This window comes from Pseudorca crassidens, chromosome 6, assembly GCF_039906515.1.
Source record: "Pseudorca crassidens isolate mPseCra1 chromosome 6, mPseCra1.hap1, whole genome shotgun sequence".
Lineage (NCBI taxonomy): Eukaryota > Metazoa > Chordata > Mammalia > Artiodactyla > Delphinidae > Pseudorca > Pseudorca crassidens.
Window position 1 is genome coordinate 9,214,334 of NC_090301.1, and position 21,086 is coordinate 9,235,419.

The following is a 21,086-nucleotide window of genomic DNA, read 5'->3' on the forward strand; positions in this document are numbered from 1 at the left end:
CCACACATCTCTGCTTCTTCTATTTCTACCTCGGTATCTTGCTATTGGAATCTCTTGGTACTTCTCTTTGTCCTGATTTGTTTCTTTTCCCATGTCTGTTCCCACCTGCCTTTTCTCCCTCTTCCTTTTCTGATGCTGAGCTTTCTGTCTTCTCCCCGTCTCTCATGTTGTTTTTTTCTAGAACTAGGAATTAGAAAAGGTATCTCTGAGGTGGTCTATAACTTCCATGTGATTTCATCAGATTAGTGAGCAGAATGGAGAGTGGAGTGGACCAAGAAAATTGTTCCAAGCACAGGGCTAAGTGTGTGCAAAGGCTCAGATGAGAAAAAGTAATCAAAATTAAAATTACTGCAAAGTTTTAAACAAACTTTAGAAGTCGTTGCAGGAGAGGCAGACATGAGGCTGGAGCCATGGGAAGGAAAATAGGGAAGGATTTCAACCTTTTGACAACAAAAAGTTATCGATTTAAGGTAGGAAAGTGAGATAAGCCAACCTGCATTTTCAAAGGGTCATCTAGTTGAGTTGGAGAGAATGGATATGGTGGGAGGATGACTGGGGGAAGGTATGAGACCATATAGAGTCTGTTGCCCTGGCTCTAGTTCCAGAGAGAAGAGACATCTGACTAGGGCTTCCGTGTCAGGTGTGGCAACAAATGGATTAGTAAGAGACAAGTTAAAGGTATAGTTAAGTAAACTGGGTGATTGATGGGGTGTGTGAGTTGAGGGAGGGAAAAGAGTCATTGGTGACCCCTAGGTGTCTACCTAAAGAATGTAACAATAGCGTTCCATACTGAGATAGGGAACACGAGGAAAGGAGGCAGATCTGGCATCAAGAAAGATGGTACATGCAACTATGGAAGTGACTTGTATTGAAGTTCCCGAAAACCATCCAAATGGAGATGTCTCTCAGATCCCTGTACAAATATAGTCAGGCACTTAGATGAATGAGCTTACAAGGCAAGTTGGGGCCAGAGTTAGGAATTTGGGGATCATTAAGTTATAGATAGAGTATACAAGAATGGCTGAGGGGAGGCCCATTGCCTCTGAGTGTATTACAGGTGCCACTTTGCTAATTGGAGGAACCATAATCTGAAAACTCATGGCTAACATGTTCAACTCCTAGTGTTAGAAGTTGCTTCCATGCAGCAACTCTTCTTTCAGTCCCTACAATGTCCCAAACCATCTTCTCCATCCTTGTACATGGTGTTCCCTCTCTACAGATGTTTTACTCTTCTCCTTTATCTTTTTCTCTATGTATAACTGTTATACTTTCCTCCAGTCTTTCTATTTCTTAGCACTTTCCCTTTCTGGGTCTTTCTCTAATGTCACATTCTCTACCTTTTAAACTCTGTACCTTGTTTGATTATTGAGTTGAGCTCCTTTCTTCTATGGTGCTCATTTCCCTGCTTCTATCTGTTCTCTTTAGTTCTTAACTTCCTGTTTGTAATGTTTCAACTTAAAATTTAAATCTAAAAATTAAAATTTCAGCCTTTCTGTATATTTTTTCCATCTCACATATTCCTTCCGCAAATCATCAAAGTTCTCATCTTTTGCCACTGACAAACGAGTAGGGATCCTTCCTTCCCCTTGGCAGGCTCATTTCAAATGTCTTTGACATGAGTTTTCTATTTTGCGATTATACCCACTATGCCCATGTTCCTGACACAACCTCGAGGAAAGCAGGTTGAAAATTATCTCCCCTCCCTGACACCACATTCTAACCTGGTTCTATTTCGATTCCACGTCTATTTATTTTTTTAAATTTTTATTAGAGTATAGTTGATTTACAATGTTGTATTAGTTTCTGCTGTACAGCACAGTGAATCAGTTATACATATACATACATCCACTCTTTTAGATTCTTTTCCCATATAGGTCATTACAGAGTATTAAGTAGAGTTCCCTGTGCTACACAGTAGGTCATCGTTAGTTCTCTATTTTATTATATTTTTAATTTTTTAAATTAATTTTTAATATCTTTATTGGAGTATAATTACTTGACAATGGTGTGTTAGTTTCTGCTGTATAACAAAGTGAATCAGCTATACATATACATATATCCCCATATCTCCTCCCTCTTGTGTCTTCCACCCACCCTCCCTATCTCACCCCTTTAAATTAATTTTTATTGGAGTATAGTTGAGGTATAATGTTGTGTTAGTTTCTGCTGTACAGCAAAGTGAATCAGTTATATATATATATATCTCCACTCTTTTTTAGACTCTTTTTCCATATAGGTCATTACAGAGTGCTGAGTAGGGTTCCCTGTGCTACACAGTAGGTTCTTATTAGTTATTTATTTAATATATAGTAGTGAGTATATGTCAATCCCAATCTCCTAAATCAGCAGTTCCCAACCTTTTTGGCACCAGGGATCAGTTTTGTGGAAGACAATTTTTCCACGGACGTGGTGTGGGGGGTGGGGGATGGTTTAGGCGGTGATACAAGTGATGGGGAGCGGCAGATGAAGCTTCACTGGCTCGCCCACTGCTCACCTCCTGCTGTGCGACCCAGTTCCTAACAGGCCATGGACCGGTACTGGTCTGCATCCCAGGGGTTGGGGACTCCTGTCCCAAATTATCCTTACCCCCACTTTCCCCCTTGGTAACCATCAGTTTGTTTTCTACATCTGTGACTCTGTTTTATAAATAAGTTCATTTGTACCATTTTTTTGGATCCCACATATAAATGATATCATATGATATTTGTCTTTCTCTGTCGGACTTACTTCACTCAGTATGACAATCTCTAGGTCCATCTATGTTGCTGCAAATGGCATTATTTCGTTCTTTTTATGGTTGAGTAATATTCCATTGTATATATGTACCATCTTCTTTATCCATTCATCTATCAATGGACATTTAGGTTGCTTCCATGTCCTGGCTATTGTAAACAGTGCTGCAATGAACACTGTAGTTCATGTATCTCTTCGAATTATAGTTTTCTCCAGATATATGCCCAGGAGTGGGATTGCTGGATCATATGGTAGCTCTATTTTTAGTTCTTTTAAGGAAACTCCATACTGTTCTCCAAAGTGGCTGTACCAATTTACATTCCCACCAACAGTGTAGGAGGGTCCCCTTCTCTCCACACCCTCTCCAGTATTTATTGTTTGTAGGCTTTTTGATGATGGCCATTCTAACCGGTGTGGGGTGATACCTCATTGTAGTTTTGATTTGCATTTCTCTAATAATGAGTGATGTTGAACAATGCTTCATGTGCTTTTTGGTCATCTGTATGTCTTCTTTAGATCTTGGAGAAATGTCTATTTAGATCTTTTTGATTGGGTTGTTTGTTTTTTTGATATTGAGCTGCATGAGCTGTTTGTATATTTTGGAGATTAATCCCTTGTCAGTTACTTGGTTGCAAATATTTTCTCCCATTCTGAGGACTGACTTTTTGTTTTATGGTTTCCTTTGCTGTGCAAAAGCTTTTAAGTTTAATTAGGTCCCATTTGTTTATTTTTGTTTTTATTTTCATTTCTCTAGAAGGTGGGTAAAAAAGGATCTTGCTGTGATGTATGTCATAGAGTGTTCTGCCTAAGTTTTACTCTAAGAGTTTTACAGTATCTGGCCTTACATTAGGTCTTTAATACATCCTTATTTTTTCTTTTAACTCACTTCCTGTTTTTCTCTCCTATACATAGTATTTCATTAAACCTATGCAACCCTGGGACATAAGTTTAAAATGATCTCTCTCCTCCAAACCCCAATCTGGTTGTATATGGATTCCATATACTTTTAAATAAAATTGAAACTACTTAGGCAACTGCATGTGCTGGCCCCAATCTACATTTTTTTAATTCTGTGCCCTTAAATTCTCTACCCAGAAGCTCCTCCATTAAGGTCCTTAGCCCCTCTTTCCCCCTTGCCTCCCATATACCTGAAGAAAGCAACCAGAGCCTAAGGAAAAGTGTGTGTTTGTGTTTGGGGGAATGAAGGGAAATGTCCCTTGCATACAGACATGCAAACAAATTAATGAGATAATTGGTCACTTAAATCAATATTAGCTCCCCCGTTACCTGCTTGCAGTGTGGGAATCTCTTCAGAATTGCCTTCGTTTGTCCCTTGAAGAGCTTTGGGCTCACAGGAAACTAAAGAAAAACAGAAAAGACCAACCAGACATGGTGATGAGGTACAGACCTCAGGGTGCTCATGCTGAATTCTGGTGTTCAATGGTCAGGTGAACTTCTCCTTGGGAAAAAGATACTGTTGCTCCACACACCTCACTTTAGACCCACCAGAGCCTTGCTCTGCCTTTTTTCCTTCCCGTTATCCCTCAGTCACCTTTCTCCTCATTTTTCTGTCCCCACACATGGTTGTTTTTGTGCCATGAAGGATCACACACCTCCTTTACTCTGAGCTTCCCTCCCAGTCGTCTTCTTCTTCTTTGCTCTTTAGTGTTCTTTGACAGTTTTCCTACTCACGAGTCAGTTTTCTTTTTTTTTTTTTAATTGGGGTATAGTTACTTTACACTGTTGTGTTAGTTTCTGCTGTACAACAAAGTGAATCAGCTATATGTATAGTGATATACATGTATATGTATACTGATATATATCCCCTCCCTCTTGGACCTCCCTCCCTCCCACCCCATCCCACCCATGTAGGTCATAATAGAGCACCAAGCTGAGCTCCCTGTGCAATACGGCAGCTTCATATTAGCTATCTATTTTACACATGGTAGTGTATATATGTCAATCCTAATCTCCCAATTCATCCCACCTCTCCTCTCCCCTGTGTCCACATGTCCATTCTCTACGTCTGCATCTCTATTCCTGTCCTGCAAATAGGTTCACCTGTATTTTTCTAGATTCCACATATATGCGTTAATATACGATATTTGTTTTTCTCTTTCTGACTTACTTCACTCTGTATGACAAACTCTAGGTCCAACCGCATCTCTACAAATGACCCAATTTCGTTCCTTTTTATGGCTGAGTAATATTCCATCATATATATGTACCTAAGTCTTGGCTGCCCTGACCCTCTGCAGCCCCACACAATAGTCACCATAGTAAGTCATCGAGGATGCTGGTACCCTCGCTTGTTTAACTGCTTTGACTGCTAAAAGACCCTTACACACTTCAGTGATTCTATTTCTTTACCTATAAAACAGGAATAAGTAACATTTTATCTGTTACATCCATAACTTTGTGGAGAGAAGAATGACATCTTGTTTGCCAAAATTCTTTGAAAAATCAGTCACATAATAAATAATAGTTGACAAAAATTGTACTTTAGATTTGGGAGCAATTGATCTGAAGGACCATGTTTCTTTTGGGGGTTTTCCAAGGTTAGGCACAAAATAATAGCATTATAGCCAAATAGAATAATACTTAGTTTTTATTCTTTAGAGAAGATAAAGGGCAGGTCGGTATAAATTCAAGTCTTTACTATTAATAGCTATGAGAGACAACACTTTTCTCCAGCATATTGCTACTAGAATGCACTTAGGAATATTTATGTTATTTGTTATGTTACTTATGTTATTATGGACTCATGGGATTCCAAGACACACTAGATCTTTTGACTGTGGAGTGTGCTCAGGGTAAAAAGCATCAATAAACACCAGCTCTGAATTCAGCCACTTGACACCCTCGGCTGGCAATCCCTCCCCATCCTTACCCAGCTCACATCTTGGTGGGAAGTTCCAGGCTCCCTGGGGCTCTTCTCCATCACAGGCCTCCCAACAGGCATTGTTGTTCCCTGCAGTAAAGAATGAAATCCCACAGACATCTCAATTTATGACCAAGGAGGAATCACAGCAAGAAAATAACTAGAAAATCAAGAAATCCTGAGAAACTGGAAGGACCCACTCCCCAAAATAACCTGACCTGAAGGTTAACTTTGCACCAGCAGCTTTCACTAGGGGCTGAGGAATTCATCCATTGTGGAAAAATCTCCCTTTCCGTTTTTTTTTTTTTTTTTAACATCTTTATTGGAGTATAATTGCTTTACAATGGTGTGTTAGTTTCTGCTTTATAACAAAGTGATTCAGTTATACATATACATATGTCCCCATATCTCTTCACTCTTGCATCTTCCACCCTCACACCCTCCCTATCCCACCCCTCTAAGTCGTCACAAAGCACCGAGCTGATCTCCCTGCGCTATGCGGCTGCTTCCCACTAGCTTTCTATTTTACATTTGGTAGTGTATATATATCCATGTCACTCTCTCACTTTGTCCAAGCTTACCCTTCCTCCTCCCCGTATCCTCAAGTCCATTCCCTAGTAGGTCTGCATCTTTATTCACATCTTGTCCCTAGGTTCTTCTGACCAACTTTTTTTTCTTTTTTTTTTTTAGATTCCATATATATGTGTTAGCATATGGTTTGTTTTTCTCTTTCTGACTTACTTCACTCTGTATGACAGTCTCTAGGTCCATCCACCTCACTACAAATAACTCAGTTTTATTCCATTTTATGGCTGAGTAATATTCCATTGTATATATGTGCCACATCTTCTTTATCCATTCATCTGTTGATGGACACTTAGGATGCTTACATGTCCTGGCTATTGTAAATAGAGCTGAAATGAACATTTTGGTACATGACTCTTCTTGAATGATGCTTTTCTCAGGGTATATGCCCAGTAGTGGGATTGCTGGGTCATATGGTAGTTCTATTGTTAGTTTTTTAAGGAACCTCCATACTGTTCTCCATAGTGGCTGTATCAATTTACATTCCCACCAACAGTGTAAGAGGGTTCCCTTTTCTCCACACCCTCTCCAGCATTTATTGTTTGCAGATTTTTTTTTTTTTTTGCACTACGTGGGCCTCTCACTATTGTGGCCTCTCCCGTTGCGGAGCACAGGCTCCGGACGTTCAGGGTCAGTGGCCATGGCTCACGGGCCCAGCCGCTCTGCGGCATGTGGGATCTTCCCAGACCGGGGCACGAACCCGTGTCCCCTGCGTCGGCCGGCGGACTCTCGACCACTGTGCCACCAGGGAATCCCTGTTTGTAGATTTTTTGATGATGGCCATTCTGACAGGTGTGAGATTATATCTCATTGTAGTTTTGATTTGCATTTCTCTAATGATTAATGATGTTGACCATCCTTTCATGTGTTTGTTGGCAATCTGTATATCTTCTTTGGAGAAATGTCTATTTAGGTCTTCTGCCCATTTTTGGATTGGGTTGCTTGTTTTTTTAATATTGAGCTGCATGAATTGCTTGTATGTTTTGGAGATTAATCCTTTGTCAGTTGCTTCATTTGCAAATATTTTCTCCCATTCTGAGGGTTGTCTTTTCATCTTGTTTATGATTTCCTTTGCTGGGCAAAAGCTTTTAAGTTTCATTAGGTCCATTTGTTTATTTTTGTTTTATTTCCATTTCTCTAGGAGGCAGATCAAAAAAGATCTTGCTGTGATTTATGTCATAGAGTGTTCTGCCTATGTTTTCCTCTAAGAGTTTGATGGTGTCTGGCCTTACATTTAGGTCTTTAATCCATTTTGAGTTTATTTTTGTGCATGGTGTTAGGGAGTGTTCTAATTTCATTCTTTTACATGTAGCTGTCCAGTTTTCCTAGCACCACTTATTGAAGAGGCTGTCTTTTCTCCACTGTATATTCTTGCCTTCTTTATCAAAGATAAGGTGACCATATGTGCATGGGTTTATCTCTGGGCTTTCTATCCTGTTCCATTGATCTATCTTTCTGTTTTTGTGCCAGTACCATACTGTCTTGATTACTGTAGCTTTGTAGTATAGTCTGAAGTCAGGGAGCCTGATTCCTCCAGCTCTGTTTTTCTTTCTCAAGATTGCTTTGGCTATTCGGGGTCTTTTGTGTTTCCATACAAATTGTGAGATTTTTTGTTCTAGTTCTGTGTAAAATGCCAGTGGTAGTTTGATAGGGATTGCATTGAATCTGTAGATTGCTTTGGGTAGTAGAGTCATTTTCACAATGTTGATTCTTCCAATCCAAGGACATGGTATATCTCTCCATCTATTTGTATCATCTTTAATTTCTTTCATCAGTGTCTTATAAATTTCTGCATATGGGTCTTTTGTCTCCTTAGGTAGGTTTATTCCTAGATATTTTATTCTTTTTGTTGCAGTGGTAAATGGGAGTGTTTTCTTAATTTCACTTTCAGATTTTTCATCATTAGTGTATAGGAATGCAAGAGATTTCTGTTCATCAGTTTTGTATCCTGCTATTTTACCAAATTCATTGATTAGCTCTAGTTGTTTTCTGGTAGCATCTTTAGGATTCTCTATGTATAGTATCATGTCATCTGAAAACAGTGACAGCTTTACTTCTTCTTTTCCAATCTGGATTCCTTTTATCTCTTTTTCTTCTCTGATTACTGTGGCCAACTAGGTTGAATAATAGTGGTGAAAGTGGGCAACCTTGTCTTGTTCCTGATCTTAGTGGTAGTTTCTGATCTTAGTGGTTTCCTTTTTTTATACACATTCTCTTTCTACTTCTTCCCTTTCCGTTTGAATCTTTACATTTTATCCATCTCTGCCTCTGTTTCTTTCTGCTGGTGTCTCCTGGACTGTCTCTTTCTCTGTTTCTGCAACTTTTGTCTTGTTTCTCTTATGTTGCTCCTTCTCTCCTATCCTTTGTCTTTCAACTGTTTCTTTCTAGCTTTCTCTAAAGAAAGGCCTCCCTGCAATAGTATGTTTTAAATAGGATTTACCAGAGTGAGGAGGTTAAGTGGAGAGTAGTAGAATGTGAAAACAGTGTTGAATAAGGCAGAAAATGTATGAAAATGCTCAAATATGAAAGATTTAACAACTAAAATTATTGGGGGAGTAAATGAGACAGAGAAAAACAAATATCATATGATATTGCTTATATGTATGTGGAATTTTAAAAAATGATACAAATGAACTTACTTAAAAAACAGAAACAGACTCACAGACATAGAAAACAAACATGGTTACCAAAGGAGAGGTGGGGGAGGGATAAATTAGGAGTTTAGGATTAACATATACACACTACTATATATAAAAAAAGATAACCAACAAGGACCTACTGTATAGTACAGGGAACTATATGTAATATCTTGTAATAATGTATAATGGAAGAGAATGTAAAAAAAGAATATATATACATATATATGAACATATATGTATAACTGAATCACTTTGCTGTACACTTGAAACTAACACAACCTTGTAAATCAATTATATTACAGTAAAATTTTAAAAAATAAAATAAAATACAAATTTTAAAAATAAAATTATTGGGGGAAAAAAGTTTATACTATATTGAATTAATAGTGCAGGAGGCAGGTGAGGAGGCTGGGAAAATCAATACGGGGCTTATCATGGGTAATCTTGGATGCCACTCAGAGAAACATTTATTTAATCCTTAGTGTATTAAGAAAGTATGTTGGAACATAACACAATCTAATTTTCATTTTCAAATGTCCCATGTAGTTGAAGTGCAAATAACACATTTGTTGGAAGCAAGATTAGAGGAAGGTCATGAACAGAAGACTGTTGCTTTGAGAACCATGGCAGAGGTCTGAAGACTTCAGGGTGTGACAGATGGACAGCTTGGAGATATTCTGGAAGAGAAATGACTATACTGGATGAGTAACAGGCATTTATTTGAGGGCAAGAGCAGTCACGGTGACGCCTAGACTTCCAACTTGAAAACCTATGAGATAATAAGGATCCATCACTGAAACATGAATGCTGAAGAGGAGTTTAGATCTAGCTTGAGTGATGAAGACGCTACTTTTAGTTCTGAAATGCCAAGTTAAAAGTTCTTAAAAGAATTCACGTGTAGATATCTAGCAGACCATGGTCTTTGAGTCCACGGATAAAGGTACTCTGAAGGCAATCTAGGGTGGTGATTTGGTCATAGCAGTCTCTGGAATATTCAGGGAGAGGACTATTGCAATGTGAGTATTTTACAAGTGCCACTTTGATGGTTAAGGACAGTTTAATCTGAAAACTCACAGCTAATGTTGCCAACACTTGTGCCCAAAGTTGCTTATATACAGTGCTCTTACCTCAAGCCTACAATGTCCCGATCTGCTCCTCTCTCTTTTATTGTCTTTTCACTCTCAACCTGTTTTCCATCCATTCTCCTTCAACTCTTTCTCCTCATAGTTGCCTTTGTACGTCTCCCTGACTTTTCCCAATTCTTAGTATTTATTTTCCTCTCGGTCTTGCCCTTTCCATACTTTTCGCTCTCAACTTTTATCTCTGTTTCTGAGAACTTTTTCAGTTTATCTATTCTCTGCGGTGTCTTACACTTGCTCCCATTCCATCTGTTTCTCCCACTTTATTTTGACCTCTGTCTCCCAAAGCTATTCAACTTTTGTCTCTCTGTGTGATTTCATCCTCCAGGTTCTCCCCTCTCATCATCTCCAAAACTCTCCTCTTGGACTCTGACTACAGTACCAGGGACCTCCAACTGGCCAGTTCTCCCGCGTGAACCTGATATGCCATGATGTTTCCAAGTTCCTCTTAGTTGTTCTGTGAAATTAATTGAAAATTATCCCCTATCTCAACCTGGAAGAGGGGGATTTTAGAAAACTGGATCCATTCATGTAATTTGTCACATATTACACCCTATCTACCTTTTCAATTTTCTCTTTTTATATTCCCCATCAATGGATGCTCCATCTACTCAGGAGTTCAGATTCCTTTTCTCACTGTCTCTGTTGCATATGTGAGCAGGTAGGAGAAGAAGGGGGCAGGTAGGAGAAGTGGGGGCTAGCAGAGGCCTAGCATAGGAGACCAAAGGTAGGCTTTGCTTCCATGAAGACAAGAAAACAAAGGTTTAATATGGAATTGATAAATTAAATGATTGTTACCTTGTTTGTTATATGGCAGTAAGCTGGGTACATCTTCTAATCTTATTACATTGTTCATTTGGAGAGGTGACTGTTCCAAGGACACTAAAGAGAGCAATAAGAAAAAGACAGAACTCAGACAGTATCCAGAGAAGAGACCTCTGTGTGCTCAAGATGAACTCTGATGATGTTCAAGTTCCAAGGACCCTATCTGAGGCCCAGCAGAGCCTTGCTTGCCTCTTTTTCATTGAGATGCACATATCTTAAGTGTAAAACAGCTCTGTGACCAACATCACAGTCAAGATTTGGAACATTTCCACCATGCCATTCAGTTTCCAACCACTATAAGCAACCACTGTTTTGATTTCTATCACCATTAACAAGTCCTTCCTTTCTGGTACTATACTTGTCTGTACTGATGCTCACATCAATAGGATCACATAGTACATACTCCTGTGACTGGCTTCTTTTTCTCAACATAATGTTTCTGAGATTCATCCATGTGGTTACATATACTAGTAGTTCATTCGTTATATTGCTGAATAGTATTCCATTCTATGAATATATCACCGTTTATTTTCTCTTATTGATGAGAATTTGAATTGGTTCCAGATTTCAGCTATTTGGAATAAAGCTACTATAAACATTGTTATACAAATATTTGTGTGAACATATGTTTTCATTCCTTATGAGAAGATACTTAGGAGTAGGACTGCTGGGTCGTGGGTTATATTTAACTTTATAGGAAACTGCTAGTTTTCCAAAGTGGTTATATCTATCACTTTATAGTCCAACTAGCAATGTATATAAAGGAGTTCTAATTGTTCCATAGTCTCATCAGCATTTGGTGTTGTCAGTATTTTTAATTTTAGCAATTCTAGTAACCAAATGTTAGCTCATTGTGGCTTTTCCCCAATGACTAATGAAATTTGCATTTCCCCAATCACTAATGATGATATATACTTTGTTTATGTTCTTATTGGTCATTTTATATCTTCTGAGTGAAGTGTCTGTTCAAGTCTTTTGTCCATTTTTTAAATTAGTGGTGTGTATTTTTATTATTCTTTTGTAGGAGTTCTTAATATATTACAGGTACAATCCTTTGTCAGATATATGTATTGCAAATATTTTCTCCCAGTCTATGACTCGCCTTTTCCTTTTCTTAATGGTGTCTTTGGATTAGTAGTTTTTAATTTTGATGAAGTGCAATTTACCAAGTTTTTCTTTTATGGTCTATGCTTTTCCTGTCCTATGTAACAAATTTTTGTCAACCCTAAATTTGCAAGGATACGCTCCTGTGTTTTCTTTTAGAAGCTTTATCATTTTAGCCTTAACTTTTAGATTTGTGATCCAACTTGAATTATATTTTGTGGATAGTGTGAAGCAGGAGGGGAGGTTAATTTTTTCTATGTTTGCTCTGCCTTATTTTCCATCTTTTTACAATCCATTCTACTTCTCTTCATTTCTCACATTTGTACTTACAGTCCTCTTCCCAACGCTGTGTATCCCCGATGAAGGATTGTGCATTCTTGTTTCTGATGGCGTCTCTCTCCTTGGCCACTCCTGTCACCTTGTATTTCTGCCTCTCTCTTCCCCAGTGAGGCTTCTGGCTCTTCCCCCTTTGTCTCTCTAGTTTTTCTCTTCCAACTCTTTATACCCTTTATACCTATGCTATTCCAGTGTCCTACCCTCTCTGTCTCTTTGTGGTTTTTTTACCTCTCCCATTTACCACAAAAACCAGATATGCTTTCTTGGTAAGTAAATGACTCCTCACCCTAAACTCTGATCTACTCCTCTGCCCCTTGGGGAGAGGAGCAGGGTTCCTTGGAGCTCCCTGGGGCCTCCTTTCTGAATTATGAACACATCACATCCCCCTTCCTCCTTCCCTGTATGTGCTACCATACTCAGAGTCAGTCATCCAGGCAAATATTGGACTGTCAGTCAACCTTACTGCTTGTTCAGATTCTCGGGCACATTCATTCATCATTTCCTGGATTTTTATTGTACCATTTGGGTCACGAGATAAATCTTCTTCCCTTATACTCATCTGCATCCATCACTGATATGCTCTAGGTAGGGTGTCACCTAGATCACATTAGGAATGTTGAAGGATTTGTTTCCCCTTCCTTTCATAATGAACCTCTATTCTTTACAAATAACTATTACGAATCCTTCCACCACCTCATTCTCATTCCCACTATTCTCAGTGGTAGATGAATCTCTAAATATATTTTTGATACACTTTGTACTTTCTAATATACATTTTATACTTTTAGCTCTTTGTCTTTATTAAGAAGAATAAGTATTATTATTAAAATACATCTGAATGTTACATAAATGTATTAATACATCTCTAAAATATATAATATCTGACGTATAAATCCAAATTAAGGATACATATTAATGACATTCTGCAAGGCCATTCTTATGGCTTTTTCTTACATTTGTCATTTCCAAGAAAAAAAATCAACAGTTAACAAATAACTAAATTTATTGTAGACCATTTGGCTTAAGGATGGAGACATTTTCTTGGGCTTGAAGGCTGTTTCACTCACTGAATCACTAACTATCTTCACACCTCAGTTTTTTCTCCTGAAAAATGGGAATAACAAAACCCTTATGACAGGATTGTTATGAGAATTAAATGAGATGCTACTGGTAAAGTGATACCTGGGTACAGTAACTTAGCAAGAAATCATAATTTTCAATTAATGTCTTATGTGTTAGAATTTAATGATTAATTATTAGTAATAATATGAATGAAAAGATGATTAAAAGCTAGAAACAGTGCATCCTGGTTACAAAAGTAAATGAGGCATATGTGAGCATTAAACATGTTGATGCACTGGAAGCACTGACCTTACGCCTAGTGGTCTGTGAATGTTATGCATTGTGACTATTGTCATAGTCAGAGTTATTACTGCCCTTTGTTCTCTTCACCCCTTTTTACTCCTTCGCTTCTCCTTTCTTTCTTTTACTCCTTCCCTTCTCCTTTCCTTCTTTTCTACAGAACACCATCTCTTCCACACCCTCCACACAATTACTGCTTACTCTCTTCCTCTCTTTTCTTTTATTATGAGTACTGTTTACAACTGTTCCTCCCTTTGACACATCAAAGGCTTCCTCTTTGGACTTGTCACAAACCCTTACTCCTTCCCAGATCTACTGAATTCCTGGCTCACAATTACTGCTGTGAGTCCTCCCCCTTAATTCTGCCTCATGGTTGCGGTGAGATCTTCTCTCTTGGGTTCATGTTCCATCTTATTAGTTATCACATCTGCCTAGCAATATTCTTGAATTCCAGATCTGGCTGGTTAATTGGGAGCCCAAACAACACACCACTGCTCTGGCTTCCCCATCTCCTGCTGCATTCCTTCTCCAGGGTGCACTCTCCACCCAGGAGCTCAGTCCTCTGATCCATGATCTCCTTTCCTCTTAGTAGATGAGACAGCAAGCTTCTATCAAGTCAGAATTACCTTGTTCATGGTTTAATTGTAAGTTGAGTGTCTCCTTTGTCTCTCCTTCACCAACAGTTTGGTAATGGAAGTTTTCACGAATCACTGAGAAGAGAAAGGAAAGGCAATTAGAGATCCCAGACAGTGACCAAGAGTTGCATCTCATAGTTACACATCCAGGAAGGCTGGAACCATCCAGCCCTCAGGGAACCCTGGACTTCAGTGGGTCTCATGTGACCTGTGGCTTGACATTGCTCCTGGAATCTAACAGCTGTTCCACATTGAATATACTTCTCAAGTTTTAAAAAAGAATGGACATATGAAGGAGGAAAACCATATGATCATCGCAATAGTAGAGAAAGCATTCGACAAAATTCAACACCCATTTAGGATAAAAACCCTCCAGAAAGTAGGCATAGAGGGAACTTACCTCAACATAATAAAGGCCATATATGACAAACCCACAGCCAACATTGTCCTCAACGGTGAAAAACTGAAACCATTTCCACTAAGATCAGGAACAAGACAAGACTGCCCACTCTCACCACTATTATTCATCATAGTTTTGGAAGTTTTAGCCACAGTAATCAGAGAAGAAAAAGAAATAAAGGAATCCAAATTGGAAAAGAAGAAGTAAAGCGGTCACTGTTTGCAGATGACATGATACTATACATAGAGAATCCTAAAGATGCTATCAGAAAATTACTAGAGCTAATCAATGAATTTGGTAAAATAGCAGGATACAAAACTGATGAACAGAAATCTCTTGCATTCCTATACACTAATGATGAAAAATCTGAAAGTGAAATTAAGAAAACACTCCCATTTACCACTGCAACAAAAAGAATAAAATATCTAGGAATAAACCTACCTAAGGAGACAAAAGACCCATATGCAGAAATTTATAAGACACTGATGAAAGAAATTAAAGATGATACAAATAGATGGAGAGATATACCATGTCCTTGGATTGGAAGAATCAACATTGTGAAAATGACTCTACTACCCAAAGCAATCTACAGATTCAATGCAATCCCTATCAAACTACCACTGGCATTTTACACAGAACTAGAACAGAAAATCTCACAATTTGTATGGAAACACAAAAGACCCCGAATAGCCAAAGCAATCTTGAGAAAGGAAAACGGAGCTGGAAGAATCAGGCTCCCTGACTTCAGACTATACTACAAAGCTACAGTAATCAAGACAGTATGGTACTGGCACAAAAACAGAAGTATAGATCAATGGAACAGGATAGAAAGCCCAGAGAAAAACCCACGCACATATGGTCACCTTATCTTTGATAAAGGAGGCAAGAATATATAATGGAGAAAAGACAGCCTCTTCAGTAAGTGGTGCTGGGAAAACTGGACAGCTACATGTAAAAGAATGAAATTAGAACACTCCCTAACACCATACACAAAAATAAGCTCAAAATGGATTAAAGACCTAAATGTAAGGCCAGACACCATCAAACTCTTAGAGGAAAACATAGGCAGAACACTCTATGACATAAATCACAGCAAGATCTTTTTTGATCTGCCTCCTAGAGAAATGGAAATAAAACAAAAATAAACAAATGGACCTAATGAAACTTAAAAGCTTTTGCCCAGCAAAGGAAATCATAAACAAGATGAAAAGACAACCCTCAGAATGGGAGAAAATATTTGCAAATGAAGCAACTGACAAAGGATTAATCTCCAAAACATACAAGCAATTCATGCAGCTCAATATTAAAAAAACAAACAACTCAATCCAAAAATGGGCAGAAGACCTAAATAGACATTGCTTCAAAGAAGATATACAGATTGCCAACAAACACATGAAAGGATGCTCAACATCATTAATCATTAGAGAAATGCAAATCAAAACTACAATGAGATATAATCTCACACCAGTCAGAATGGCCATCATCAAAAAATCTACAAAGAATAAATGCTGGAGAGGGTGTGGAGAAAAGGGAACCCTCTTGCACTGTTGGTGGAAATGTAAATTGATACAGCCACTATGGAGGTTCCTTAAAAAACTAACAATAGAACTACTATATGACCCAGCAATCCCACTACTGGGCATATAACCTGAGAAAACCATCATTCAAAAAGAGTCATGTACCAAAATGTTCATTGCAGCTCTATTTACAATAGCCAGGACATGGAAGCAACCTAAGTGTCCATCAACAGATGAATGGATAAAGAAGATGTGGCACATATATACAATGGAATATTACTCAGCCATAAAAAGGAACGAAACTGAGTTATTTGTAGTGAGGTGGATGGACCTAGAGACTGTCATACAGAGTGAAGTAAGTCAGAAAGAGAAAAACAAATACCGTATGCTAACACATATATATGGAATCTAAAAAAAGAAAAAAAAATGGTCAGAAGAACCCAGGGGCAAGATGGGAGTAAAGATGCAGACCTACTAAAGAATGGACTTGCGGATATGGGGAGGGGGAAGGGTAAGCTGTGACAAAGTGAGAGAGTGGCATGGACATATATACACTACCAAACGTAAGGTAGATAGCTAGTGGGAAGCAGCCGCATAGCACATGGAGATCAGCTTGGTGCTTTGTGACCACCTAGAGGGGTGGGATAGGGAGGGTGTGAGGGAGGGAGATGCAAGAGGGAAGAGATATGGGGACATCTGTATATGCATAACTGATTCACTTTGTTATAAAGCAGAAACTAACACACCATTGTAAAGCAATTATACTCTAACAAAGATGTTAAAAAACAAAAAAGAATGGACAGTGGAAAAGTTGTAAGTAGTGGCCAACCCCCTTCAAAATGATCAGAAAACAGTGAAAGCCAATTTAAAATAAATAATACACGTGGAATGTGTTTTGTAAATTCTATGTGCAACTAAGACCAGGGAAGAAGCAGAGGGATTTCTTCAGGAGAAAGCTAATGTTTCTAGAGAAATACACCTACATTATAGAAGAAAAGCCCTAACATCTTTCGAAGATGGAGATTTAGAAGGAAGGAAGGAAAGGAGAGAGAGAAGAAGGAAGGAAGGAAGGAAGGAAGGAAGGAAGGAAGGAAGGAAGGAAGGAAGGAAGGAAGGGAGGGAGGAAAGAAGGAAGGAGAAAAGACCTTGGGTCAGGGAAGAAGACCTGTTATAAAGAGACATACAGTGAAGAGGAACTAGTACTTCCCTGGGGTAGGATGGGTGGGGAGAAATCCAGAAAACAAGGAAAGACACGTTGTGAAAGACACAGACAGGAAATGAAAATTTTCTGAAAGGCACAGATGGGAAGTGAATACTAACACAACTGTACCTCCTGGGGGCAATACTCACTGAGGGGTCAGGGCAGTAGGGAGATGCTTTTTCTGTCCCCAAGACATGTTGACTTCATGCCCAGGCCAACTTTGGAAGAGGACATGGGGGTAAATGTTATGTGGGTGAGAGGTTTAGAGAACATAAGGAGGCCTAGGCATGAAGTCAACATGTCCTGGGGATGGAAAAAGCATCTCCCTACTGCCCTGACCCCTCAGTGGGTATTGCCTCCAGGAGGTACATTTGCGTTACAGTTGCAGGCATTTCAATGATGGGGGACAGGAGGCTTCTCTGACCCCTCTTACCAGCATCTTGGCTCTGGGCCACTGACAAAAGGGTCTGGGAGGCACCAGCGGCAGCCTCCCCTGGGGGCAGGTGGGCAGCTGTGCTGAGCCAGGCAGTGGGCAGTGCAGCTTGAGGGCAGCAGCAAGCCTCACGTGTAGGAGATCTCAGCACAGGAAGCCCCGGAAACTAACACATGTGATGTGGGTCCTGGGGTCCAGGGAGGGGGATCCCTACAGTACAGGGAGAGGATCAGAGCCCCTGAGATGTGGGCAGTAAAGGTAACTGCCATTCCCTTCCTATCCATGGCCTGGGGATGTTCTGGCTACAAATATAATATTGACTCGAAATTTGTGGCTAGGTATTTCATTTCCTTTATTCCTTTTTCTGACTTAGATATCACACTGGAGAAATGAGATAGCTCTTATTTTACAAGATATAATTTTCACAAATAAACACATCTCATTCTTTATACTGACTTCTTTTACTTTTTCTCTGTTTAAAAATCCTTTATTACATCTTTATTTCCCAAATAATAAACTTCAAATTCCTTGGCATAGGGTGTTAGACCCTCGAAAATCACCTCCAACTCCCCTTTCCAGAACGAGCTTCCAAGCCCTCCCACCCATGCTCCGTTTTTCAACCACATGGTTCTGCAGGTCCACTGTTCCTTTCCTACTTTGTAGCGTTCACATTCTGCCCCCTCCCCAATGCATGGGTATGTGCTGGCCTTCCCTTGTGAATTCTCCATTCTTTGTTCGGGCACAGGACTGCATTGAATGACAAATCTTTTCATACGAAGAAAATCTTTCCATCTTTGAACATGTCTGCAAGTATTGGATAGGGCTACCTCCTTTCCTACAAAAGGCATAATTCATGCCTTCCTCCAGAAAAGTAGAGACTCAAATCCTATGTTTCTCAGCACCAAATTCAGGTCCTGGCTGAGCAATCATTTGTGGGATTACTTGGCTAAGGTGTCACCCCCACTATGCGTAAGCTCCATGAGGACACAAGTCATGTGTGTTTTCTTCTCTATTGTATTTTCTCTCTGCCTGTCATGTAGTAGTCACTCAATATAATAACTGTCAAATATAATGAAGAGTGAATGAATGAATCAGTGAATGAAGTGGACTTGAACCCCCAAAAGTTGTTGAAAGTTGTAATTACCATTTTGGAAGTTTCTGCAAACATGAAGTAAATCAGGATAGGCCTTCAGGTTAGCTCTGCTGAACAGGGCATCCAGAATTGTCTTGTCAAATTTCTTCTCCAGTTCACTGAGAGCATCATACACCACTCTATCCACTGGGACCAGATTTGTACAAGCTTCTTGAAAATGCTTAAAAATATTGAATGGTGAATTATGTAGCTTTGAGTGTATGGGTTATAGGAGACTCGGATTATAAATAGACTAATTGTTCTCTGGTGAAATATTAGAATGTTACACATATTTGGATGACTTCTAAAATATTCTCCATCATAAAAATAGACTCTTATTTTGTTAACCTGCCTCTCTGACATTGATGGTCACTTAAGAGAGCAATTTTGAAGAATAAAAGTCGGTTCAAAGTAGAATGTTGTGTGAGGGCTTTAAGAGCCTGGACAGGATGCTTCAGGAGTGGCCCTTACTGGTACTGAGAGGCCATTTAGTTGACCAGACAATAACCACTGCCCTTCCCTCCAGGAAACCATGTAACCACTCTCCCCTTCTGTGAACGTTGCCAAAGGGCAAATAAAATTCACAAAGACAAAAAGAAGACTTGTCCTCAGTATCCCCAGGAAGGTCCATTGTTAACCTTTACCTGTATTCTGTATCTGGAAATGTCTAAAGTGCAAGAAACGATTTGGAGAGTGAGCAGCAAGCGTCTGCTTCCAAATTTATCCTACCGTGACACGACTTCCCTATGAGTTCAATCACTTCAGGTTCGAGTGCGTAAAATAAGAGGGCTTTGTAATGAAATGTTGCCCAACTCACTTATTTGCTTTAATTTTGTTATTGTTATCATATTGTATCAAAATATCTAAGATGCTCCCTACCTACTCGCCATTCCAATGTTGCCACATCTCCATCGCCATGCGCCTCCCCTGTTTACTACAGAAGAAGGGATGTTGTCTGTGATGCTGCTTCTCCTCTCACCTCCTAACTTATAGGATGGCGAACGTCCCTGTTCATAGGAGGATCTTTAGCCTGCTCATTGCATCCTAAATTTGGCAGGTTATCATGAGGGAATTCTCCTCACTTACCTCATACATCTGCTCAGGGATGAAGCCCCGATCTCGGAGGCCCATGAAGAAAGGAAACGGCTTTGTTATTGCAGTTGCAATCTCCACCTTATTTTCTTTGAAAAGCCTGAGTATGAACTCATAGAAAAACTGCTCCTCTGGGTTCTGCTCCTCTGGGTTCTGGTCCCCTGTCATCATTCTGAGAAACAAAGACACAATATGAAAGTAGACGTTGAGTTTCTGAGAGGCCCATGGAGGTCAAAAGATTTTATTTTATTTATTTATTTTTTACAGCTTCTGAATGTTTTTATATACAAAATTATATATTATAATGACTATTCTTTTTTCTACATGAATATTTACTACATATATTTTTATACAATTTTTAAAGGTTATACTCCATTTACAGTTATGACAAAATATTGTCTATAATTCCCCGTGTTATACAATATATCCCTGTAGCCTATGTTACACCCAATAGTTTATATCTCCCAGTCGGTCACCCCTAAATTCCCCCTTCCCCCTCTCTCCCCACTGGTAACCACTAGTTTGTTCTCTATATCTGTGAGTCTGCCTCTTTTTTGTTACATTCATTAGTTGGTTGTATTTTTTTACATTCCACATATAAGTGATATCATCCAGTGTTTGTCTTTCTCTATCTGACTTATTTCACTTAGTATAGCGCCCTCCAAGTCCATCCGTGTTGTGGCAACTGGCAAAATTTCATTCATTTTTTATGGCTGAGTAGTATTCCATTGTATACATATACACTATATCTTCTTTATCTGTTCATCTGTTGATGGACACTTAGGTTGCTTCCTTGTATTGGCAATTGTAAATAATACTTCTAGGAACATTGGGGTGCATGTATCTTTTTGAATTGGTGTTTTTGTTTTTTTCAGATATATACCCAAGAGTAGAATTGCAAGGTCATATGGTAGTTCTATTTTTAGTTTCTTGAGAAACCTCCATGCTGTTTTCCACTGTGGTTGCACCAATTACATTCCCATCAACTGTGCAGGAGGGTTCCCGTTTCTCCACATCCTAGCCAACATTTGTTATTTGCATTCTTTTCGATGATAGGCACTCAATGGAGGGC

General features: G+C 39.1%; 1 protein-coding gene across 1 annotated transcript in view; it reads right to left on the reverse strand.

Moving 5' to 3' along the window:
• Window positions 1-21,086, reverse strand: part of LOC137226121 (nuclear body protein SP140-like) — a 77,797-nt gene that overhangs the window by 42,460 nt on the left and 14,251 nt on the right. The window contains exons 3-8 of the mRNA XM_067740285.1: window positions 20,009-20,186; window positions 18,935-19,103; window positions 14,231-14,314; window positions 10,776-10,859; window positions 5,624-5,704; window positions 4,021-4,092 (exon numbers count right to left, since the gene is read on the reverse strand). Coding sequence (XP_067596386.1) covers window positions 4,021-4,092; window positions 5,624-5,704; window positions 10,776-10,859; window positions 14,231-14,314; window positions 18,935-19,103; window positions 20,009-20,186 — 668 coding nt within the window. The remainder of the gene's footprint in view (window positions 1-4,020; window positions 4,093-5,623; window positions 5,705-10,775; window positions 10,860-14,230; window positions 14,315-18,934; window positions 19,104-20,008; window positions 20,187-21,086) is intronic.